Source organism: Oreochromis aureus, linkage group 10, assembly GCF_013358895.1.
Source record: "Oreochromis aureus strain Israel breed Guangdong linkage group 10, ZZ_aureus, whole genome shotgun sequence".
Lineage (NCBI taxonomy): Eukaryota > Metazoa > Chordata > Actinopteri > Cichliformes > Cichlidae > Oreochromis > Oreochromis aureus.
The window spans coordinates 29,433,464-29,459,651 of record NC_052951.1 but is presented as its reverse complement, the minus strand read 5'-3'; the positions used below and the strand labels follow the sequence as shown (position 1 = coordinate 29,459,651).

Genomic DNA, 26,188 nt, shown 5'->3' with positions numbered 1-26,188 from the left:
AAAAAAAAGAAAAAAGATTTGATCTTGTTTTGGCTTTGATCCTCTCTTGAGCTATCTCAATTCCTGACTTCAAATCGACTTCAGATGCTGTTGAGGACATTAACCTTGCATAGACTCTTTTACTCCTCTGTGTGCGTGCGTGTGTGTCTGTGTGCGTGCGACGTCATCTGAATGCCACTCAGGCAGCGTCTCTGATGTGAATCAGCTAGTAACTCTGGTCTGGTCAGCTGGGATCTGGGTTGAAATTAACATCTGTGCACTGTGCAGCAGGTCCTCCATCTTAATCTCAGTTTGTTTTTTTGGCTGTTTTTCTTTTTCATTCTGATTGGAAACAAATGTGTGGAGGATGTTTGCAGCTGTGCATATGTCACTGTTGAGGTTTGCTGTATTATATTTGCTTGGCTGCTTCTAGATGATCAGAATGGCTGCGCTCTCCTTTCATTTTCCACCTTTTTTTTGCACACTGAGCTGCACAAATGTTTGGACAGCGACACGTTGATCCTTTTGGCTCCTCGCTTTAATTATTTTGGATGGAAATGATACAATGGCTTTAGCGTTTAAGTGCAGGCTTTCCGCGTTATTATGAGGGCAGCGTAATAATTCTGGTGGTTTATTTGGACTTTGATCCCGAGTGAAATGCAAACCCTGACCGGTGCCAGTGTTTTGATGGTGTTCCTCTAAAATTATGAGCGACTGCAGTTATGAACAGCCAGGGAAAAGGGGAAAAAAGGATAGCGAAATCCATCCGCCATCTGTAGAAGACTTAAAGCTCTCTTAGTCAATATTTTAATATAAACAACAGATTAAATGACCCTGCAAGTGGTTGCATAACCCACACAGAATTATTACCCAGCTGTCTGTCCCCTATGCTCGGCATTTCAGTGCCTCCTTGGTCATTATTTTTGGTTTTTCGGCCTCAAGCAGAGCGAGGCAGCTATTATTAGAGAAGTAAGTTCTGATAAGTAGACGGGCGTGTCAGCTACTGATGGCAAACTGTGTTCAGCACTTTTAAAAAGCCCAGTCTTTCCTGACGGAGATGGTCGGAGACAAAAAAAATGATTAAAAACCGAGCGACTATTGGCAGATTCATTAATAAGCAACGCTCGCTAATGCCCCAGCCTAATTTATTAAAGATATTTCACTTATATTAATTACACTAAATAAATATATTAACACAAAGTTCCCAACAGTATTTTCATACATTAAGATTTTATGTCCACATGTTCCACAGTTTCCTGCTTTGATATTCATCATCATTAAAGTGTTACCAGACATCTCAATATTAATGGGAATCTTGAGGAGCTTGTGGGTGTTGCATCACTCATATTTATGTTGTGAAAATCTCAAATGCCCTCAGCAGGATAGGGAGTTAACTTCTGTTCTGTGTTTGTATAATGTGTTTTTCCTCTGCTGTATGTTGGCTTCATGTTATTTCTGACAAAATGTCAGTTTAGCCCTGAGCGACTGTGCTGCTCCAGTCAGCTCTGTGAAGCTATCTGCACCAAAATAAGAACATGAAGCTTCGTCAAAAGGGCTTAAGAAGTGGTTTAAATGAAAGGAATAGCATTCAATTGACTTATTTATAAGTCTTGCCGGTATTCGCTCTCTTTTGGACTTTATTTTTGTTTTTACCAACTCCTGAAAATGTTTGTCACAAAACAATGGCTGGACCAATAGATACTTTTCAGTGAGGCAAGTGGAAGTATAAAAAAAACCCTAACCCTCTAAAAATCAAGGGTATCTTCCTAAATATTAAGTGATGCAACTAAAACCTTTAGGTTTTAAAAAGTAAGTATCCAGGCTTGCAGTATCCAAGCCTGAAAGCATCACATCAGGTTGGGAACGTGACCGGGACGTGTTTATCCTTTTTTTTTTTGTTGTTGCAGAATTTTACTATAACTTTCCGCCGTGTCTGAGGTAGAACATTCAGCATAAACGACCTGAAGGGAGGCGCACCTCATGCATTGTCTTCTTGCACGCAGCCCACAACAATGCAAAATTCGTGCATCATCCACCCTAATCTCTAAATCTGCCTCGCCTCTTCTACAAAATAAAATTCAATTTGATGGGCGGCTGATTTGACATGTTTGGGGCGGTCTGGCACGTACAGCATGGTTAGAGCAGAGCATTTCAAAACTTGCAGCCACACTGGACGTGGTCCAGCGCTATCCAAAGAGTTGAGACCAAAAGTGAAATAAGCCAGATTGAAATCAGATATGGTTTTTGATTTAATGGTGAATTAGTTAGGACATAATTCTGCCTGGCTGTACGTTTTAGCTGCAGTAAATCCCAACAAATTACACCCTGTATGCACACAACCAAACTTTGTTTGCAGTTATGTGTTATAACTTTTCCAAAAATACCAATGAGGAAAAATACTGTGAGAGTCATTGTATCATCTTCACTGGGAGCCAAACTGTTGAACAATCTGTTGCTGTCCACATACTTTATGTCACTTGGTTGTACTGTAAATCCTCTGCAATGCACTTGGTCATCTCCAGGACCTGCACAGATTTCTCCGTTTTCCTTTTCTTATGGGCTGATTTCCGCTCTTCGTCACGTCACCTTTGTTTCTTTGGAATGACAGTCTGTTGCAGGGTCTTCCACCTGTTGTAGTAAATACGATTACTCTATAGAAAGAACATGTTTCTCCTTAGAAAAAAAACTTTCAAAAGCAGTGCTGGGTTGTTGCTTTCTTTCTCATCAGCAAACTACAGTTGAGGAGAAGAGCCGCATCATGCAGCTGGAGGAGGAGCTCAGCCTCAGGAGAGCCGAGATCGAGAATCTCCAGGTCCAGCTCAAAGGGGCTGACGCAAGCTGGCAGAAAGCTGACCGTGTCGATGCGACCCAGGGGTCCGACGCCCAGCCAGAGACCCTCCTGCTGCGCGAGCAGCTGCTGTCAGCGGGCCGGGAGCACTACAAGGAGAGCAGCGAGCTCAGAGAGAAGTACGAGACTGCCTTAGCCGCAAGCCAGCAGGAGGTCGACTCACTGAAGGCTGTCGTGGAGAAACAGAACGTGGAGATCAATGAGATGAAACAGAAAGTTCAACAGGCCACAAAGGAAAACGTGGAAATGATGGACACCTGGAAGGTACCCTGCTCTGTTTTTTATAACTGTCTTCAAGTCAGCCAGAGCAGTGTGGTCATGTCAGTGCAGTTATGTGTTTGCAGGAATCCTTCATTTAGAGGGGGATTCAGTTTTGCTTACAAAATTTCAAAGGATTTACAAAAAGAAAAACGTAAATCAGGGTGGCTTTAACAAGAATGTTACATTTAATCAAAATTTCTTCCTACTAATAATTTGAGAAGTCTCTCTCTGTCCATCCCTTCTTCACTCATCTCATTCTCCCTACATCCCACCCAGTTCAAACTTTCCAGCCTAACCTAAACCTAACCTAACTCTAACTTCAACCCTAAAACCAAGTCTTGAAAGTCAAACCGGCATTTGAAGTGGTGTGAAAAGACATTTTGTGGTCGTAGGTAAAGTATGACCACAAACTGAAACATGGACTATGTTGCCAAAAGTATTTGCTCGTCTGCCTTCATGAAAATATGACATCCCATTCTTAATCCGGCCCACCCTTTACAGTTATAAAAGCTTCTGGGAAGGTTTTCCACAAGGTTTAGTGTGTTTTTGGGAAGATCTGACCATTCTTCCAGAAGCACATTTGTGAGCTCAGACACTGATGTTGAATGAGAAGACCTGGCTCACAGTCTTTGCTCTAGTTAGTCCCAAAGGTTTTCTATCAGGTTGAGGTCGGGACTCTGTGCAGGCCAGTCAAGTTCTTCCACACTAAACTTGCTCATCCATGTCTTTAAGGACCTTGTTTGCGCAAAACTGCACGGTCCCGTTGGAGCAGGAACGTGACCGTCCCAAACTGTTCCCACAAAGTTGGGCGCATGAAATCATTAAAATGTCCTGGTATCCTGAAGCATTGAGAGTTCCTTTCACTGGATCTAAGGGACTGAGTCCAGCTGCTGAAAACCAACCCCACACCATAATCCCTCCTGCACCACACTTTACACTGCAGTCAGACAAGTATTGCTCTCCTGGCAACCACCAAACCTACACTCATTCATCAGATTGCTAGACAGAGAAGCGTGATTCGTCACTCCAGAGAGCACGTCTCCGCTTCTCTAGAGTCCAGTGGTAGCGTGCTTTACACAGCTGCATCGGCCATGGAAACCCATTCGATCAGGCTCCCTACACACTGTTGTTGAGCTAATCTGAAGGTCACATGAAGTTTGGAGGTCTGTAGTGATTGGCTCTGCAGAAAGTCGATGACCTCTGAGTGCTCTTCACCTCAGCATCTACTGACCCACTCTGTGATTTTATTTAGCCTACCACTTTGTGGCTGAGTTTTTGTCGTTCCTAATCACTTCCGCTTCATTATAATACCACTAACAGTTGACTGTGGAATATTTAGTAGCGATGAAATTTCACAACTGGACATGCACAGGTGCCATCCTGTCACAGTGGCATGCTCACTGAGCTCATGAGAGCGACCCAGTCTTTCACAAATGTTTGTGAACGCCAAGGTGTTTGATTTTATACACCTGTGGCCATGGGCGTGGTTAGAACACCTGAATTCAATCAAAACATTTGGCAATTTAGTGTCTCATAAATCCACAGGTTTGCCTTCACACTCAGCTCTCTTCACCATAACATACCAGTGAGCATCTGCAGTGCTGCAGATCCTGCAGCAAGCTTTCTGCACAACCAGACACAATCACACACAATGAGATTAGATTTAAACTGTTCAAATTTTTTAAAGCATGCATGTTAAATCTTTGGGTTGCATTATCCCCTGAATGGGTACTAGATGATTTGAAATGATTCGTTTCACAAATACAGCAAGTATGACCTAAAACAGCGATCTTTCTCACTTTCTCTTGCAGGCTAAATTTGACACTTTAGTCAGTGACCACCAGCGATCCTTGGAGGAACTAAAGGCAACACTGAGCAGTAGTCATACCGCTACAGAAGGTCAAGAGCAGGACACCCAGGAGCTGAGGGCCACACTGGAAAGCCTGAAGATGGAGCACCAGCTAGAGGTGGAGAACCTCAAGGCCAAACATAAAATTGAAGCTGCCATCCTGACAAAGGAACGAGAGGACCTCTGCGCTCGTCTGCAGGAGGCCAAAGACCAGCTGGCTGAAGGCAACCAGACATGGAGGGCTGAATTGGAAGCCAAAAGTGGAAAGCACGCGCTGGAGGCAGCTACGGATAAGCTACAGAAGGCGGAGCAGAGGCTGGCAGATATGGAGACGCTTCAGATGGAGCAGAACAAAAGAGCGGAGGAGCTGAGGGAGAGGCTGGAGCTGTCAGAGAAGCAGATGACGGACTACCAGGCTCTGCAGAAAGCTCAGGAGGCGAGCCAAGAAGAGATCCAGAAACTCGAGGAGAAGCTGAGGGTGACGGCCAACCAGCTCCAGGCCATCCAGGCAGAGCGCTTCACATCTAATGATGCTAATGTGAGTGGCTGAGGAGAAAGAGGCACCTGCAGTGTTTAGATACAAGTTCAACACCTGACACTTTCTCCTCTTTCAGGTGATAGAAGATAATGAAATTTCAGATGAGAAGATGAAGCTAAAACAGAACATAGAAGGTATGTTTGTGTTTATCTTAATCCGGACTACAGATTCATAAAAAAAGCACACCAATCACTCACACTTCAGCTGATCTGTTTTCTTAGTGTAATCATGTTTGTGCTGTTTGCTCCTTGTTCTTACTTCCCAGTAATTCCCAGAGTGTTACTTCCCATTGTTCTCATCATATTACCCATGTTTGCACTCGAGAGATGCAAGAAATTTAAAAGCTTGGCAGGAAAAAAAAGGGACGTAACAACTTTAAAGAAAGAGCTCAACATTTTAGGAATGATGCCGCCCTCCTTGCTCCTGAGAATGTGTTGTAAAAATAATATTGTATAGAGCGATTTCTGCTGATTTCCATCTGCTTTTCACCACTAATTCACTTTTAATCTCGTAATTTTTGTCAACATAAAAACACCTTTATGTTTTTTGACTAGTCCAACACATTCCTGGGAGTTAAGCATCAGCTACTCAGCAGGCTCTGGTAGTTTTTGTCATTCAGATACAATTTTTCCTCATTATTTTGGGAACACATGAAAACACAAACACCAGACAGTCATTTCCACATACAAGCAAAGCTGAGATGTGGATTTTGTTGCTCTGCTGAAGCGAGCCAGGCTAGCTATTTCCACTGTTTGTGCTAAGCTAAGCTAAACAGCTAGTGGTTACAAAAGGGCCTTATATTTATAATAAAAGTGGAATCAAGCTTAAGAAAGAAAAAAAAAAAGTAGAAAGCAAATCAGTTCCCTAAACTGGTCAAAAATATGTCAAGTTAAAATTTTCTATATATGAGATTATAATGTATTCCAAGGTGCTAAATACTGACCAGTACTCATTATGCGTATGTCTTAATGAAATAAAATAGATTTCCTGAGTCACAGTCTATAAATAAAGACCTCACAAGCCTCTGTCTTGTTAAATAAATCTCACTTAAGCGTCTAATGGCCAAAAAGCTCAAGAAAATCGCAGCTCCTCTGGTACACAAGGACGTCTGTCCACTAACTTCATAGGATTTCACTGTATCCTGCCAAGTGACAAAGAAGGAAGTAACACAAAACTGTGGAAAACTTTGTGGCACTCCAGTCACAAATCACTGCACTTATTTGGATCATCGGCGCGTTCTGTGAGCGAGGCGTCTCATGGCTGTTATGTTGTTTTTCTGCAGAAACAATGGAGAAGCTGCTGAAAAGGGAAAAAGAAGTCTCTACTCTCACTTCCCAGGTCGAAGCCCTCAAATCACAAATCGGAGGTAAACAAGCGCGCAGCGCCCTTTTCCGAGCTCGTCGATGTCTTTGTTCTTTCAGCGCTTTCGTGACAAGATATCCTGACATATTGAGTTTCTGTGGAGGCATCGTGTCTTTCACGTACAGGTGTTTCATTTCAGGATAAAGAGAAGCGAAGCTTGATATTTGCCTGCAGCATTTCCTTCAAGTTTAGGTTTTAAACTGAGAACTTATCAGCTCTCTCTCAATAAATAAATAAATATGCATGTTTGTGCGGCGACTGGAGGCTTTATTTTCCGACAGTCACGCCGAGTTCATCGCGCGGGGGAACGTGTTCTTCACCGTTACACTCTTTGATCGTCACCCAGAAATCTTTTGATAAGTTTCATCACATCAAAAGCACCCAAACACACGCTTTATGTACTTCAGATAATCAAATTGACACACTTTGAAGAATGAATGTAAATAATTTAAAACGAGAAAAGAAAAATCTGAAACTCGAAGTGAAGGATCGTTGTATTCGTCTCTTTTTATTCTTTTTTTAAAACTCCGAGGTCATCGGTGATGACCCTGATCTGTAAGAATTTTCAGAAAAACAAAAACTGCACAAAGTTTAGATCAAATATTAACACCCCCTTCTTTACTTGTTTCCAGATTTAAAGAATGAAATATAAATTGATTTTTGAAGATGGTAAGGGGAAATGAATGGTAGACATCAGCAGCGAGAGATCTGAAATATCTAAAACACTATTATTGTGGGGTCTTTACCTTACAATACAAAGCGCCTTGATCCTCTTGATTTGGCTCTTTGTGAATAAAACTGGATTGAATTGAATTAATAATAATGCCTGCATCGTTATCTTATTCACTTGGCATCATTGGAGAAAAACGTGGGGTTTTTCAGAGATGAATAAAAATGGCAGACATCTCAAGAGCAGCATTATTTGAAATGGACTGCGTGGGCATATAAACATTTTAAGAACAACATTCGTCACCTTCTACACTGAAACATCTTTATCCATCACCCCTATATTGAGACGATTAACGCATGTTTTTCGATTCTAGCTTTTGCAAATTCAACATTCAACTATAAAACGCATTTTCATCTTGTTTTTATCCAACAGCTGTGAGCAAAGCAGGGAGGGCAGCTCATTTGCTGCCAAGGCTACACCCAAAAAGTTGGGTTTCCCAAAATCTGAATTTCCCCAAAAAGACTGTGAAACTACTTACCTGATGGAGAAAGCTGGTTTATGGTGATTCACAGAGTTTTTTATTTCACCTAAAGAGAGTATGACACGAGCCTCGATATCAGGATTTCAGACTCCCTCCCAGTGTCATTAAACATCTCACAGAAATAAACCTTCATTCAACTGATCACCATAATGGCAACTACTGAGAACCTACTATATATTGAAATAAAAAAAAATACTGTTGAGCTGAATGAGTTGCACTGAACAAAAGTGGAAAAAAGCTTCAGAGTTATAAAAGAGCAGCGTTAAAAGAAGAGCTGATGAAATAGAGAGGTAAACGTGCCTCTTTTGAAGCTCGTTGCAGGCATAGAATTAAAAGTGAGCATATAGAAATTTGTCAGAAATAATCCTTCCCAAATGTGATCACCTGATCTGATTTAAAATGCATTTACAACATTAAATGAAAGTAGTAAGTTCTTTATGATCACAGTTCTGATTAGCACAGCTGTGTTAAAGTTATTAATAACTAGTGTTGCAAACTATCGATTTGTTTTCAGCGCTGGAGGGCAAAGTTCGCAGCGGGGAGAAGAGAGCCGAAGCCCTGGCCAAGGAGAAGACGCGCGTGGAGGCGGAGCTGGAGTCCATGACCAAGAAATCCCATGATGCCTCTGGGCAGCTGGTGAGCATCAGCCAGGAGCTGCTGAAGAAGGAGAGGTAATTTGACACGGAGACGGTATTGATTTGACATTCTGCCTCAGCACTTTCTCAATAACAGCGGCGAAGGATGACACCGTAGTGTTATACATGCAGACACCATCACTGATTTTATTGCTTGACCTCGAAGCACTGCTCCATTTTCTTTTGCAGCTATTCATCCGGTTGTTCTTGCTGTTACTCTGATACCAAGATATTGTGATTTATTATGTATTTTCTCCATTTTCTAGAAAAGACAAAGAAGTTTCTGTGGTTTTTTATGTAATTTCATGTTGTAGTTTTTGTTTGTGGTTTGCAAATGTAGAAGCCCAACATGGGACATAGGTTGGAAATCAGCAATAGCTATAACCTGTTTCATAATCCATATTGGAACTATGTTAAAATGCATCGTCCTTTATAGTATGTATGCATGTATGCATGTATGTATGCATGTATGCATGCATGTATGCATGTATAACAACACCCAGCACGCCCCTACGGGCGGTTTATCCTTCAAGCTCGGGTCCTCTACCAGAGGCCTGGGAGCTTGAGGGTCCTGCGCAGTATCTTAGCTCTTCCCAGGACTGCGCTCTTCTGGACAGAGATCTCCGATGTTGTTCCCGGGATCTGCTGGAGCCACTCGCCTAGCTTGGGAGTCACCGCACCTAGTGCTCCGATTACCACGGGGACCACCGTTACCTTCACCCTCCACATCCTCTCGAGCTCTTCTCTGAGCCCTTGGTATTTCTCCAGCTTCTCGTGTTCCTTCTTCCTGATATTGCTGTCATTCGAACCGCTACATCGATCACTACGGCCGTCTTCTCCTGTTTGTCTACCACCACTATGTCCGGTTGGTTAGCCACCACCATTTTGTCCGTCTGCATCTGGAAGTCCCACAGGATCTTAGCTCGGTCATTCTCCATCACCCTTGGGGCATCTCCCATTTTGACCTCGGGACTTCCAGGTTATACTCGGCACAGATGTTCCTGTACACTATGCCGCCACTTGGTTATGGCGTTCCATGTATGCCTTGCCTGCTAGCATCTTGCACCCTGCTGTTATGTGCTGGATTGTCTCAGGGGCATCTTTACACAGCCTGCACCTGGGGTCTTGCCTGGTGTGATAGACCCCAGCCTCTATGGATCTTGTACTCAGAGCTTGTTCTTGTGCTGCCATGATTAGTGCCTCTGTGCTGTCTTTCAGTCCAGCTTTGTCCAGCCACTGGTAGGATTTCTGGATATCAGCCACCTCCTCTATCTGCCGGTGGTACATACCGTGCAGGGGCCTGTCCTTCCATGATGGTTCCTCGTCTCCCTCCTCTTTCTTGGGTTTCTGCTGCCTGAGGTATTCACTGAGCACGCTGTCAGTTGGGGCCATCTTCCCAATGTATTCTTGGATGTTCGTTGTCTCATCCTGGACTGTGGTGCTGACACTCACCAGTCCCCGGCCCCCTTCCTTCCGCTTAGCGTACAGCCTCAGGGTGCTGGACTTGGGGTGAAACCCTCCATGCATGGTAAGGAGCTTTCTTGTCTTTATGTCAGTGGCTTCTATCTCCTCCTTTGGCCAGCCTATTACCCCAGCAGGGTACCTGATCACGGGCAGGGCGTAGGTGTTGATGGCCCGGATCTTGTTCTTACCGTTCAGCTGACTCCTCAGGACTTGCCTGACTCCAGAAGCTGGAGTCAGGCAAGTCCTGCCTCCTCAGGACTTGCCTGACCCTCTGCAGGTACTTGGTGGTTGCAGCTTTTCTAGCGGCCTCTTCATGGTTCCCATTCGCCTGCGGGATGGGACGGGATGGCTACCTTCTGGTAGTTCGATCCCCTCAGTTCTGACTACCTTTCCTCTCTTTGTTACCATCCGACTACACTTCTCCAGCCCGAATGACATCCCGATGTCATTGCTGTATAGCCTGGTAGTGTGGATCAGTGAATCGATGTCTCGTTCACTCTTGGCATACAGCTTGATGTCATCCATGTACAGGAGGTGGCTGACAACTGCTCCGTTTAGTAGTCGGTATCCGTAGCCAGTCTTGTTAATGATCTCACTGAGGGGTTCAGGCCTATGCAGAACAGCAGTGGGGACAGAGCATCTCCTTGGTAGATCCCGCACTTGATGGTGACTTGTGCTATGGGCTTGGAGTTGGCCTCGAGTGTTGTGCGCCACATCCCCATTGAGTTCCTGATGAAGGCTCTTAGGGTCCTGTTGATCTTGTACAATTCTAGGCATTCCAGTATCCAGCTGTGGGGCATTGAGTCATAGGCCTTCTTGTAATCAATCCAGGCTGTGCACAGGTTGGTCAGTCTGGTCTTGCAGGCTGACTGTTCTGTCTACCAGTAGCTGGTGTTTTGCGCCTCTGGTATTCTTGCCAATCCCTTTCTGTGCCCCGCTCATGTATTGACCCATGTGCCCGTTCATCTTAGCCGATATGATGCCTGACAGGAGCTTCCATGTAGTACTGAGGCAGGTTATTGGTCGGTAGTTGGATGGGACCGGTCCCTTCTTGGGGTCCTTGGGGATCAGTTAGCCATTCCGGGTGTCTCTCGTTAACTAGCAGCTGGTTCATTTGTGCTGCCAGACGCTCGTGGAGTGCAGTCAGCTTCTTCAGCCAGTAGGCGTGAACCATGTCGGGCCCTGGTGCTGTCCAACTCTTCATACTGGAGACCCTTTCTTGGATATCTGCCACTGTGATGGTTACTGGACCCTGTTCAGGAGGTTGCTGTGGTCTGCCCTCAGATCCACTAGCCACTGAGCATTGCCGTTATGGGTTGCGTCCTTCTCCCATATGCTCTTCCAGTATTGCTCCGCCTCCAGCCTTGGTGGTGCTGTTCTCTTATTGTTCCCTTGCCACTGAGAGTACACCTTTGCTGGTTCTGTGGAGAACAGCTGGTTTATTCTCCTGCCTTCTATCTCTCTGGTGTACCTCCTCAAGCGGCTGGCCAAGGCTGTGAGTCTTTGCTTGGCAGTTTCCAAGGCCTCAGGTATGGACAGCTTGCTGTATTTCTTATGCACCTTCTTTGTCGCGCTTTTCTGTAACTCCGTTAGTTGGCTAACCTCCTCCGTGCTACTTTGATCTTGCCCTCTAGCCTCCTTCTCCATGGAGGGTATTGCCCCTTGTGGCTGTTCAACTTGTAGCCAAGCATCTCACTGATCACTGCTGCCGTAGTGTAGATCAGCTTGTTAGTGTCGGTAATCGTGGTTGTAGGTATCATCCGTAGTGCTGCATTAACATCATCTAGCAGACCTTCTGAGGGTACTTCACGTAATCTTGGTAACCGCCACGGGGATCCAGGTTTCAAGCTTGGCCATGATCCTATCTTTCAGGTCAGTTCCTCTCGCACTCAACGATCCTTCTCCTATCGCACTTGGGGCTATGTACCCAATCTCGGTGGGGTGATGATATCTCCCCTGACCTGGCGCCCTGACTCCTCCTTGCCGTAGCATTTATGTTGTACCTCGTCAATCTCTAGCTGTGATAGCAGTCCCTTCTTTCGAATGTTGGAACACTGAGCTACTAGTTGTTTCGCCGTCATTGTGGATGTTGGATATCGAAGAATCCATAGGCCCCTCATCCTATTCATGTAACCCCTTCCGCCAGGGTTACTTGCGTAGTAGCATTCCAACAACGCCTGTTTTCGTCTCTTGCCCACCGATGCCTTCTTGTTCCAGTAGCCCACTTGTCGTCAGGGTGCCCTGGTTCCTCAACACCTGACGCGACCTTGTTGATCCGGGCGACGTCCGAGCCGGCATGCCTTCATATTTATCTGTCTCGCTCATGTCTGCGGTAGGCTCGCTTAGCATAGGGGGGTCTAGCCTTAGGACCCTTACTGGATACAGACGCCCCAGGCAGGAATCGAACTTGCGATCGTCTGCTCCAAAGGCGTGTAGCTGATATGCAGCTGGATAGCGTAGTGGTTATATATATATAACCACTACTACTAATATATATATATATGTATATATATATATATATATATATATATATATATATATATATATATATAAAACACACAGCTTTATGAAAATATCTGACTTTGTGCCAGCACATACGGCCGCCCCGCACCTCCTTTAAAGTGGTGCCTGAAGTCACTGAGAGCAGCTGGCTGAGGTTTCATGTCCAACAAAGACCTGCCAGATGGCCACCTCTCTATACTGAAGAGTCTGGTAGAGTTACAAAACATCCAAGTCCTTTAGTGCACACTGTCCCAAAAAACCCCCACTCTGCTTAATATGGTCATTATTTAACCACCCAAGTGTAAAAGGCAGTCAGTGCATCGTTGCAGAGGCGCAGGGTCGCTCCTTTGTTCATTAAGCCGTTCAGAAAATGCGTTTTTCTGCAGCGCTGTTGAAAAAGTTGTTTTCCATTATTCTGACATTATGCAGTCCCTACATTATTCATGATTATGATGTTAGTGAACCACCGCACTAATTAATTACAGTTGGGTATACATTAGGGTCCTCAATGATAAAGCTGCTATTTCAGTGTGTGACATACACTCGCCTGCCACTTCTTTAGGAACACCTTTCTAGCACCAGGTTGGATCTTTTGCCTTCAGACGTCCTTTAATCGTTCATGTCACAGATTCAACAAGGTGCTGGAAACATTGCTCAGAGACTTTCAGTTCATGATAGCATCACAAAGCTGCTGCAGATTTGTTGGCTGCACATTCATGATACAAGTCTTTCTTTCCACCACATCCCAGTGAACTTAGTGTCAAGTTTAAGAAAGCAGTTTGAGATGATTTGAGGTTTGGGGCATGGTGCCTGGTGCATTAAAGGGGTAATCGGTAAGGTCATGAAGGAAATGACATGATCAGCAACAGTAGGGACCCAAAGAATGTGGCGAAAATATCGTCTACTCCGTCATACCACCATCAGCAACCTGATGGTAGCATGCAGGACGGATATGAATGTCACAGCAGAAATCAAAACTCAGAACAGACCAGGTGGCGCTTTGCTAATTTTAGTGAGCCTGTGCAAAATTAGCAGGCTGGAGTGGGACCCAGTGTGGTCCTCTGCTGCTGTAGCTCATCTGCTTCAAGGTTTAAAGCGCGATGTGTTCAGAGAAGCTCTTCTGCATGACTTGATTGTGAGAAGTGGTTATTTGAGTTACTGTTGCCTGCCCATCACCTGCAGGCAGTCAGGCCATTTTCCTTTGAGCTCTAATATCAACAAAGCATTTTCACCCAGAGAACTGCTGCTCACTTCACGGATTCTTTGTAAACCCTTGAGTTGGTAGTCGAGTAGTAGATCAGCAGTTTCTGAAGTACTCAGACCAGCCCACCTGGGTCAAAGTCACCATGTCTACATGCCTAAATGCATCACACTGAAGTGGCCAGTGAGTTTATACTTGTACAGGACACATAACTAGTTCGCTGACTCAAAAAAATTAATTAAAAAAAACAAGAAAAATGTTTTAATCTGAGGAAACTGATAAGATTAATCCCTCAAATACCACACAGAATATCACAGAATAGGAGTCATGAATCATGCATGAGCTGCAGGTTGTGGTGACTGAGGTGTACTGTCAGAAATCATGGGGGACTTTCCTTTAATAATGAAAAATCCAAGCAACTTTTCATGAAATTAACTTTTTACTTAATGGGAAAAATTCTAATTATTTTGGTCAATATTCAGATCAAGGATGGACTTTATTAAAATTTTGATTTAATTAACTCTTTAAAAAGTTTTCCTTTATAAGTAGATGTCTTTGTATGTTAATTAGGATTTAACTTATTTAAAAAATAAACTGAACTACGTCTGTCACAGCTTGGTAGAATTTGGGAAAAAAGGGGGTTGCAGCGCCGCGGTGAAGCGAAATGCGGCGCGGTAATCGTTTTGGAATTGTTTTAATGATCACTGGAGGCCAAAATTGTAATTGAAAATAAAATGTGATTAATTCCACAGCCCTGCTTCCACTCACTTTAAAACAGGCTTTGAGCAGACTTTTGATATAATGTTGTATCTCTCACCTCATAAACCTGCCACACATCTTAGCAACAGACTCACGTTACATCACAGCACATAATCTGTTAACGTATCGATTAGACCAGACGGAAAAGATGTTCTTACAGAGAAAACACCTGGAGCGCTTCTTAGAAAGATGAAAATAACACTGTTATGTTGAGATGAAATATTTCCACGAGTGTAGGAAACATGTTAAAGTTGCTAAAACCTTTGGCTAGCATGCAGTGCAAAGGCACAGAAAACTGTTCCCCAGTGTAAACGTGGTTTACTGATGCAAGTATGTCGGCAAACAGCCAGTGTACTTAAGATGATGTATACTTGGGGTAAGTAGCAGGAGCAGTGCCGCCTACGCTATTCCCACCGGCCTGTCTGCCTGACAAATTCACATATTGTGAATGCTTTTGGATAATAATGATCTTTGAGCAAGGTCTGAGCAAACGGAGTGATTCATATAATCCTTGACAGGGAAACTGTGGTGCTTTTACCACCTCTGAGGAGTCCAGTTCTTACTGCATTTCTGCAGGTCAGGAAACCAGAAACACAGACACAAAGCAACTTTTCCCCTCTGTCGGTGTGTTTTTTCTTTAAATCACAGGAGTCTGAATGAGCTGAGGGTGTTACTCCTGGAATCACATCGTCATTCCCGGGATATGGACAAAGACCTGAGCAGAGAGGTCCACAAGGCTGAGTGGAAGGTCAAGGAGCAGAAACTTCAGGATGACATCAAGATGCTGCGAGAAAAACTGCTTTTACTGGTGAGAACAAAGCACCGTGGAATGATTGGACAACACTGCACCACATGTCGGTCCCACATTTTGAGGCTTTTCTTTTTTGCTATTTAAATTAATGTTAAAAAATGTTTTTCTAAAATTAAATTTAGAAATACAGGAGCATCAGCACCTTGTCAAGCCTGGCCTGTGATTTGAGGGATTATACATGTTTTCACAGGTTCAGTGGTGCCAACTATGAAGCACACATTTCTTTTAGCATATGAAATATAAACATTGGTTGAAAAGCTAACTAAAGATAACCTGGATGATAATTTACTGACAAAAAAACTAGCTGATTTCTAGTTTTCTAATAAAGAATTTTATCAGTGTATACTGTGTGAACTAGCGCTGTTCGATATGACGATATACATCGGATGACGATATGAAAACATCTATCGTTTCATATCACGCTATCGTTTCTTTCGTGATGTCACAAAATAAACTGTTCACGGCAATATTTTTTCATCGTTTTGATGGTCACTGTAGTGGCTATATTAATATTAATTTCTCTAAATTGTCTCTTTCTCTTATATTTAAAATAACCACACGGACAAGCGACTGTTTTTACGCGTCGGTTCGTTAGCAACAACGATGGTAAACCCCGCATGTGGCTCCGCTTGTTTATTTTCTACATAAACCTTTCACAATAAAGCTGAAGATCCTGTTGAGGTTTTTCAAAATAAACTGAAATGATAACAAACTACATTATTCTCAAACATCAAATTTCAGAATATGCATCAAACAAATTACCTCAAATGAATGCATGAAGTAACTATAAATGGTGCTTACAGTCACCACGTGGATGCAGGCACAGAGAATACCAGCATGGCCAGTGAAGATCAGGCAGAACCAGGTAGATCCAAACAGAAGGACCAGTCAAAACAAATCGAGGACCTTATTCCTAAACGAGGGGCTGACTCTGTAGCATGGACATGGTTTGGTTATGAAAATTCTGGCACGGACCAGAAAACTGTACTATGCAAATCAGGATGAGAAATGTTTTATATCGGGATATGAGATTTTGGTCACAGCCCTCGTGAACATACCCTAGATTCTCAGGTGCTTTTCAGTCCATGTTGGTCTGCTGTAAAGACAGTTTTGGGTTCACGATGATGCTGAGGAGAAGTTTGCTTTGTTAGTATGTTTAGTTCATTCCCATTTCATTATCTCACATGAATGATTTTACAGCATTATTTCTGGATGTAACCAGCTTTCATACTGAAATTGGCATGCTCAACTTTCCCTGGAAAGATCGTTTAACACTGTGAAGGTTTAATCTTTCATTTAAAAGAATTCTCAGCAGCTCGTCTCTATAAAGACACCAGACTTTCTGTCAGGTAAAGAAATATTTTGGTAATTTGCACTGAAATACGGTCACTTGCCTGCCTGAGATTTCGTGTTCAAAACTGAACTTATAACACAAGGACTGTTTTCACAAATTGATCACCCTTCTCAAGGGCAACAGAAAGTATTACAGCTGTTTTTAACTAGCAAACATGCTATTATTTTATTTTGTAAAAGCAAACATTTTTTAAACTTTGTGCTGTTTGGGTTTTTTCCTGCAGTTAAATTCAGTTACAAATATGTTTTAAACATTTATGGCACCTGCTAAAAAGGCTTTTCCTTCCAAAGAAAAGTTATAATTATAAGGAAATAAAATAACTTTTTCATTTTTAACATTTTTTTATAGGACAGGCATATTGTGCACTTTTGTTTATCAAATACATGAAAGCATTTGGGAATCTTAAATAAGGTAACAGTCATGCTTACATGTGTACGTTCACCACAAAAAGTCAATTTTAGCCTCATTTCTGAATTTGCCCGTAGAATTTGTCAAACTGAATGTTTATAATAATTTCCTGGAAAATAATTTTCTCATCCACTAATGAATTGATTTAGGACCTAATCTAGATTTCATCTTAATCTCGATCTGACTTATGTCATGTCCAAAGAGTGCTGTCTACAATATGTCACATTTGACCTCTGACCTCTCCTTCAAAGTCAATAGATTGCTCAGAAGGTTAAAGTGATAATAATAGAGCTATTTAAAGAATAGATTGGTATGACTTTGAGTATTATCGATTCATTTTATTATGACTTTATCTACATTAGAGTAACAGATTATACATGTATTTAAATCGTTATAAAGTTTCATGTAAACTACATGATGTAAATCATGTAAAGTATATAAAATGGGTAATAAAAGCCTGTTCTTTGCACTTGTTTCACTACAAAGTACTTGAAGTGGGTTTAAAAACAAAATAAATATATGCAGAACCCATAAACCTAATACAGTTTGGATGATTTACCAGTTAGCTTGTGCGGTTCTTTCAGGGTCGGGAACGATCCTCCCCCGACCACCGGCGGTACTCGATGCTAGACCCCTCGGCTCTGGACTCGGAGGTGACCCGTCTGCGCCAGCGGCTGCTCAGCACTGAGGACGCCCTGAGGAACGCCTTAGAGCACAACCAACAAGTCGACCAGCTGGTCCAGGCCATGCGGAAGCATCCAGAAAAAAGCCCGGTAAAAACTTTTTTTAAAAACAAGACGGAGAAACATGCAACCACACATTCACATATCCATACTACAGCTAGTTTGTGTTTGGTGAATAAACCCAGGCAAACATAGTGAGTGCGTGCAAACGCTCCACAGAAAGCCCTCTCCAGGCAGCAAATGCAATCACGCTTTTGACCCCCACCTAGACTGCATGCATGCAGCCAGAACGTTTCTGGTACCAAAGCCCATCAATTTCCTACAAATGGTAGCTATTAAGACTGTTAAAGATGTTAAAACCAAGGTCACCTGAACAGGTCTTCTAATGTCCAATCAGGCCTAAAATGATCATTTCTGACTGTTTTTCCAGGTCCACGGTGCAAATTCGGCTAATGGAATTCACCACCAGGAGTCACACAGCGCTCAAGATGTTGGTATTCTTTTGTTTTGCTTTTTGTAGTCATTAATTTAATAATAAAAATAATACATTTTAAGGAAGACATGCTTTACGTTTTCTTCCCTAGGAACAACACTGATATGAGCAGATGTGATGAGAGTGAGACGCTGACGTGACCCCGAGTGAACTGGGACGTGCTGAAGTACACATGAAACGACAAAGTTTGGTCTGACGTGTCTCCTGATGCTGCGGTGGACGCCTGAAACATTTCAGTTTACAATTAATACCAAAACAGCGAATCTCTGTCTCAAGTGAATATATGTGTTGTTACAGAAAGCACCTATTAGCCAATCATGAAGACCACTTAAAAGTACTTTAAACAGGAAAAAAATAAGAAAAAGAAAGAGATATGGACGTGAAGAGATTATCAGCTCAACAACTGCTGAGAACTGGCAGTGCGGCAACTTTTGATGCTTTACATTAGTTAGAAAATTTGAAGCTACAAGTTGAAGTTTTGTCATTTGCTGAAGTCTGAGTGACCGTGCTGAATTTTGACAAAGAAAGCAAAAAGACTGATGGACGACGAGAAGAAAAACTGGGTCTCAGTCGCTTTGTTTTATTTATTACTTTTATTTTGCTCCTTGGCTTTGTAATAATCCTGTCTGCTGTACATGAGCTGATGGCCTGATTTTCTTTTTATTTTAAAGGAAGTTTGACTCGTGTCTCACCTTGCTTGATATCTGATGAGGATTGGTAGCAAACATTACCCTTAATCCAGAATCATTTGAACTCACTTTTAGTTACACTGCACCAGATCAAAACAAGTCATCTCAGGGCACTCGCCATAGTAACTAAGGCATTACACTATAATAATAGCATCTCTGCTACAAACTTTGTGAAAATAACCAGTTTTTACAGTCACTTTCCAACTTTGTGTTTTTAAAAGGAACATGAACACTGAACAAATACAAAAGCAACAGTTTGTTGGAATATAGGAGAAGATGACAGATAAGGTGGAAGAATAGTACAAAGCAATGCTGTCCTGTCTGCAGACCGAGTATGTACTCATCCAGCACAGTGCTGTCAAGCACCGGTGCTTTCGTTATGCTTAAATGCAGTCTGAAGACACGTTTGGACTTTTTTTTTAGTTTTCTTGATCCATATTTTTATTTTTATACTCCACTAGAGTAGCTTTACAGTTCAAAGTACTCCTTATTGATCAGATACTGCCCTTCAGTTCATCCTCTGAAACAAGATGTTTTAGCCCCTCCCCCATTACAACAGCTGTCTTCTGATTGGCTGCCCCCTGCAAACATATTTGAACAGCAGGTGTGCAGGCCTGCTCTGGGATTGAATCCACTGTTCAAATTCTGAATTGGATAAGTAGACGAGGATGGATGTTGACCTGAGCGTTTGAAAGCTTGGCCATGTTTAATATGAGCAGTCACCACGATAACAGTACAAAGGAAAAGCACAGTGAAGGACGTGCTTTACTGAACAGTGGCATAATTTCTATTCCTCTACAGCCACCGCCTGCCTGGTCAACATTTCTGTTTGCAGCAAACAAACATGCCCTTGAAGTTATGAAGTTCTCAGGTAGCTCCTCAGAACCATTTGGTCCCAAAGCGCCTTAATGTACGTATACTGGTAGAAGCACGATGAGCACAAAGTTAGGTTCAGTGTGGCCGCTTAAAGGTTGACTGGAGCTCTTTTAACGGTCATTTCTGGTCCAAGGATAAAATACAAAATCAACCTCTTCCTGTCTTGGAAGACCCCGCCCTCCCTCGCCAACACACATGAAGAGCGTTATCTGTTACAGGACTGATGGTGATGATGTTACTACCAATCCTCCCTTAAGGTGTTAAGCTTTTCAGCCATTTACACATCAGTGGACTCATTGTTCAGACTGAAGACTGAACCTGGGAGACGTTGCAGTACATTTGTAGAACAAATACAGTGAACCATTTCAGACTTTTTCCATTGTCTAAAACTGTCTGACCGCACATCAATACATCTTTTTCTCTGATCGGTGGCTTTGTGTTAATTTACTATATATGGTACAAAATACAGTGTGAGCCCATTGTAATGGCCCTGGATTTCTTTACTGACCCTTTCTGAAGTCTGCTGAAGGGCTTTCCCGGGAGCTAAAACCCAAACAACAGATGTGGGAAGTTACGCTCATCCTTCCCTGGATCGAAATCATCCGGATTTCATTTGCCTCTAACATTTATACTCTTAAGTCTTCCAAATATTGTTTTTATCCATTTGTCAAACTGAACTAAGGGGGGATCCTGTTTGTAGTTGGTCACAGGTTGCTATTGCTTCACAGGAGACACTACACAGAGGTGGGGTGGGGGTTTGCAGAAAGGCTTGAGTAGTGTCCCCTGAGAACACATGCAGGGCAGGCACTGGTCAGCTCAAATAAAACCTGAATTTTCCACTGGATATTGTACATGGCCTTTACAGCTGGAGGGTTCATACCCTTTGGAGTATTGCTGCGATGGTTTTGGAGATTGAGTCATTAAATATTAACAATGTGGGCAAGGGCTGCTGGTGTTTTATTTCACACCCTTTCATGCTTATGCGACTTTCAGCATGTTTGTTTTTAAGACCAAGCGCAGCAGATCGGAATATTTCTGCAGAGCTGGTTTAAAGCAGTGGTGTCGGATTTAGGGGCTTGGCGGTTTAGGAGATTCAGCCAACAACCATGATGTACATGGCTAAATATTTGTCATTATTAAAACGCAGTGATATCGGCCAGAAAAGATGGCAATAAATCCTTCGTGAGGGAAAAGTTGCCTCATGGTGGAGATGAGACATCCAGACGCTGCACGCTTATTTACAATCTCTGGATTTCTAGCCTCCAGATATATCAGTTTTATTTGTTGGCCTTGGCAAATGTCAGGGCTTATCCACATGTCCCAGTTTCTGCTAGAGGGCTGATTGTTTATGCAGGTGACATTTTGAATAAGTAAGAAGTGACTTATTTGTAAAAGCACAGCATAGATGAGGCACAGATGTAATTTTTGCTCTTGGTGAAATAGAGTTGAACACAGCAGTTAAGAGGAAAAGTAACTGAAACTAGTGAGATTGCAATGGATTATATGCAAATAACTTATGATTAAAATTGAAATTGTACGAGTACTTTTATAAGAAACGTTCCCGTTTCCTCACAGACGGAGGTGTCAAGCTAATGTTAGTTCACAGGGCACGTATAACCAAACTTGGTATTAAGACGGTTGGACAAGTTAAACGATTGCGTGCTGATGTCTAATGTAATAAAGTAACCAGTGCATCAAACAAAAACAAGTAAATCTATAAGTTTCACCATTTATTACATTAAATATTAATAAAGCTATATGAACTATATTTAATATAATAAAGTAACCAATCAATTTATTGTGTGTTTTAAAAAAGAAGGAACCAAGTAAAAAGTTACACTTGGATTTACCTGGTTCCTTTTTTCTTTACATTAAATATAGTGCAGCTATTTAGATAGCATGTTTCAAAGCATAAGCTATAACAGACATTCTAGCACGATCCTTTTTTTTTTTTTAGTAAAACCAGATAAAAAGCTGGATGTAAATAATATTACCCATAAAACAAATAAATTAGTGTAAAAAAAAAAAAACATAACATTAATAAATGCAGTAGAAATAAAATGAAGTAAGATCATCAGTAGTCCAATGAAATTAAAACAAAAATGAAAACAAGCAGAAATTGGGAACAATCACATTTAAAACCAGCAACTATAGACTAACAGTTAATGGCTAAACAGGCATGTTTCTACTTTTAAACTGCTAATGGTCCAGTGCACCTAACAAGACTTTGTAAGGCATAAAACCTAAAACTGGTTTCATTACTATTTGTTGTGACTCGGGAAATAACCTGATCCTGCTGACCCGAGGGGTCAAGCTGGGTCTTAGCTTACTGGCAAATCAGAGCGATATTGATGTCTCAGACCGTGGAGCAATTCAAAAATAAGAGTTCAAATTTTAAAAATCAATTCTAAAGCTAAAGTGAAGCCAACGACCTTAGGACAGCTGTTAAAAGGTCATAGTAAAACTGACTTTTTAAAGACTAATTAAACATTCACACACGTTTACATAACAGATGGCCAAGACTGGGATTATAGTGTAAAAATTCAGTTCGACTTCTACAATATATTACATATGCAGATCACAGTGGCGCTAGAGAAGCAGAAAAACTTTACATATTGAGGTTTGGGCACTAAATTTTAATTCTGGTTAAAACATTTTGTCAGAAACTAGAAACTTTTTTCCCCCTTATTTTTAACTATCCATATATTTCCACACCTGCACAGAAATGTTAAAAAGAAAAGCACCTCTTCTCTAGGATCTGAACTTTACCCTATATCAAACAGACATGAGCTATTTTGGGCAATCACTGCAGCTATGGCATAACTTCCATGGCCACAAGATCCATGTAGCTGCTGTAGATCCACTTTGGACAGATCCTAATCCTAAAAATAATTTGGATACTGCGCAGCTATCGCATCAAAGCACCTACACGCAGTCTATGAAGGATTTCTTAAAGCACAAAGTAATGTGTGAAGTTGCTGTCAAGTGGCAGACGGTGATTTACATAGCCACAGTCTAAATAAAATATATGCGCGTTTCACTATTATTATTATTATATTTTTAAGGACATTCTCCTTTCCGTGTACATTTTGCTCCCTGAGGGTTTTTCCAGAGGTTGCTCCGTTAATCCTGTATGTAAATTGCAGCCAATAGATGCTGTTGTTGAGTTGGGCTGGGATTAGCAGGAGGCGAATGAGTTTCAATTTTACTGGATTACAGAACAAAGAAAGGGGAAAGGGACACCCTGCTCTGTTAAGGGGAAAAAACAGACATAAACTAAGAAAAAAAAATACACAAATAGCAGACAACGGGACGTGGGCTCGAAGTCGTCGTGGTGATGATCCGGATTACGATGTTTTAGCAGATGGCACAGCTACATTGTGGATGGGAATTGTGAGCGTTTCTGATGGATTAAAACGGGGGAATAAACCTATTCCGGGATTGACAGCAGCAACAAGGCTATTTAATCGCTAATTAAGGTGAGATTTCGATGTCCGTTTTGACATTATTGAGGAGTTACGTTGTGCGTCCCCGCGAAGCTTGTGGCTTTTGTGATTGTGCATTTAGAAATTACAGATTATAACCTAATTTCGGGACCGGGGGAGGAGATGAAAGGAAAGTGCTAGCGCTAGCTAGCATAAAGGGGGCTAGCGCCGCACAGCTAGCTCAACGCTCTAATGCTACCGTTAGCTAATTAGCCAGCGATTATTAGTTAGACATATGGTAAGTAGCAGAGAAAGGTTACCGATAGTTAGCAGGTTTCAGGGACTCCTCCCTTTAACCTTGCGAGCGGAAAGCTACCCTCTGTTTATGACTGGGATGCAGCGTCTGTCTGCTTGGCAAATTATCCCCCATATTTCTTTTTAACGCTATCACTTACCAGAAGGTTACCCAGCTAATACAACAAAGCCAGCTAGCCGCATTAGCAAGTGTAAGAAAGGAGGCTACACATTTCAACTTTCAGCCAAAGGATTTGAATAACTAACAGCGCTGTCGACTTTCATACCAGCCTCGACACACAGGCACAGCGCCGCAGTTAACTTTAACAGAAATTAGTAGCCGTCCTATAATTACACCCAGTTTTAAAACAGCGTTAGGTACTCTAAATCAGTGTTTGCGTGTATCCAAACAGCAAGCGTTTAATTTGGACATTAGTGTGTTATTTTCTCGTCGTTTTAACCTCAGCTGCTTTCCTTGTAGCCACACGTTAAAGTTTGTTTTTAAAAACAGCTGACTGGAGTGAAACTATCAGCTGTTGGTGTTTGGAGAAATTAGCTGAGGGGAAAAGTAGACATCCCATCCATGTCTGATATTATGCGTTTTCACGGCTTACCTTTCCTTATTTACCTCAGCTGTTATGTGAGCTTTTTAAAGAGCATTTAAACAGTCTACAGATGTGCAGTACTTAGACAGCATCGTGCCAACTCAGTTGAAATTACTGTAGTCGAAATCTACTTTAATTTTTCTTTAGTAAAATACAGTTTAACAGAGTTGAAGCTCTGTTAAACTTCACTTTATGGTCAGATAAAGGTTTAGGGGGGGGAAAAAAAAAAAGTTTCCCTGGTTCTTTATCAGTTTCCTTGTATCACATATACCCTTTCTTACTCCAATAAAAAGTTTTAACCGAGTAAAAATCAAACCTCTGAAGGAGTCATTTGAAGTTTAAGGTGTTACAGCCAACTTCATTTTCAACTTTTGACTTTGCAGAACTTAAAAATCACACCCGTGGTGACTTAAGGCTTCTGACACAGCAAACAAAAGGATTATGTCTGCTGCTGGAAGGAAATGTTAGATAACATCTATCAAACCACACCCAGACTTACAGCAAGGTGCTGTGCATTTCTATGAAAAAGGAAAAAAAGAAAAAGAACTCTACCCTCAATAACTTGCATATAATTCTTCTAGCAGGATGAACTTTAGACTAAGCGTCGTTTTCGCTTCCCTTTCCCAATCAGACACCTTCTGAGGACTGCGCTTGATTGACATCTTTGTTACACTCCTGAGTTGAGTCGCACTTCTTTGGGCTGGTGAAACTAAAACATTTACAGCCTCTTAAGTTGTACACCACCAGTTGGAACGATTTCAGTCTGTTTTCGGCTCAATTTCCACACACAAATATGCTACTTGTGCCAGCCTGAAACACTGGCTTTTTGAGCACAGCACCACATATCAGCGGCATTATAAACGGCACAATAAAAACTCAGTTCACATTGCTTTTTCTGGTTAAATCCAAGGGGAAATTGACCCCAATTTGAAAAAAGCAAAGCTATGAAAGGATGAAATACAGAAAAAAAAGACTTTGTTTAGATTGAGCTTCAGCCTTGAGAAGTGCATCACAAACTAGCTTTCGATGCTTTTCCCACATCTATAGTTCATAAATCTGTGAACAGGAAAGGATTGTTTAAAAAGCACCTCCATTACCTGATGTTGGCTATAACACAATGGAAATGTAACATCGCAGGACACACCCATTTATTTTGGTTCACGAAGCTTTGCCATTAGCTTCAACCTTCAACCTGAGCACAGGCCTAATCAGCCACAATAACTGGAGACACCTGTGTGGCTAAACAGGTGTGCTGGAAACCCATCTCTCTGTGATGGTGACCTTGAATGGTGTTATTATGCTACACTATTTAGGATTAATAGTTAGTTATATATGCATCTCTTTAAATATAATTGGTGTTTACCTGCAGGCCTTTTTATTTAGTTTCTTTATGTAATTTTATCATTTTTGAAACACAACTTTGAGCAACAAATACATAAAAAGATGTTTAAATTTGTAAGAATTGCAGTAGACCAGGTGCTGTCCCTACACCACATAAGTTCTATAGGAGCACCTCGTACTAAAATATATCTATCTTTAATTCAGCTTAGTCAGCAAAAAACATTGAACCTTATGAGTCACACTGTCATTAACCTTGCCTACCTCTGATGCAAGATAGAGGTTTATATTTATTTAGGGAATTAAAATCTAAAGTTTTAGTGCCTTCAAAAACAGTGGCTAAATATCTGAAAGGGGACCTATTCTGCTCATTTCCAGCACCATGTATTTATTCTTTTTACACTCAGCAGGTAGAGCAGGTCATCTTCTAAGAGAAAGGTTGACAGTATAATCCTGGATACTGGACCCTAATTAATCCATCGGGGTGTGTGGAAACGTAAAAAGCGCTGTATAAATGTATGTATAAAAGTCCTTTAGTGCTTAGTTTGAGACGACAAGCTTTACATAAGTATCACCCCAAAAGCCACAAAAAGAAAGTTTGAA

General features: G+C 41.9%; 2 protein-coding genes and 1 long non-coding RNA gene across 10 annotated transcripts in view; 2 read left to right on the top strand and 1 right to left on the bottom strand.

Annotated features, from left to right (window-relative positions):
* The window catches only part of clip2 (CAP-GLY domain containing linker protein 2), a 55,374-nt gene extending 34,512 nt beyond the window's left edge, over positions 1–20,862 (top strand). For all 4 annotated transcript variants that reach the window (XM_039618652.1, XM_031750336.2, XM_039618649.1 and 1 more), the window contains 9 exons: positions 2,708–3,091; positions 4,900–5,475; positions 5,552–5,609; positions 6,758–6,841; positions 8,563–8,719; positions 15,258–15,417; positions 17,767–17,955; positions 18,296–18,355; positions 18,450–20,862. In XM_039618652.1, the coding sequence (XP_039474586.1) occupies positions 2,708–3,091; positions 4,900–5,475; positions 5,552–5,609; positions 6,758–6,841; positions 8,563–8,719; positions 15,258–15,417; positions 17,767–17,955; positions 18,296–18,355; positions 18,450–18,461 (1,680 nt within the window). In that variant the 3' untranslated portion in view covers positions 18,462–20,862. The remainder of the gene's footprint in view (positions 1–2,707; positions 3,092–4,899; positions 5,476–5,551; positions 5,610–6,757; positions 6,842–8,562; positions 8,720–15,257; positions 15,418–17,766; positions 17,956–18,295; positions 18,356–18,449) is intronic.
* LOC116328523 lies at positions 17–25,497 on the bottom strand. Of its 3 annotated transcripts, none has more exons than XR_005614661.1 (5): positions 25,345–25,497; positions 17,742–17,916; positions 16,479–16,547; positions 16,222–16,351; positions 17–2,607 (listed from the first exon to the last, which is right to left on the bottom strand). It is a non-coding gene; the product is annotated as an uncharacterized LOC116328523 (long non-coding RNA). The 3 variants fall into 3 exon arrangements; XR_005614662.1 differs by lacking the exon at positions 17–2,607 and adding an exon at positions 2,861–2,996; XR_004200087.2 differs by lacking the exon at positions 17–2,607 and adding an exon at positions 8,630–8,705.
* Positions 23,085–26,188, top strand: part of gtf2ird1 (GTF2I repeat domain containing 1) — a 42,108-nt gene continuing 39,004 nt past the window's right edge. For 2 of the 3 annotated variants that reach the window (XM_031750300.2, XM_031750298.2), the window contains exon 1: positions 23,086–23,402. The gene's annotated coding sequence lies outside the window, so the exon portion shown is untranslated. Of the gene's footprint in view, positions 23,403–26,188 lie in introns of all 3 variants that reach the window. The other variant, XM_039618653.1, reaches the window with a different exon arrangement.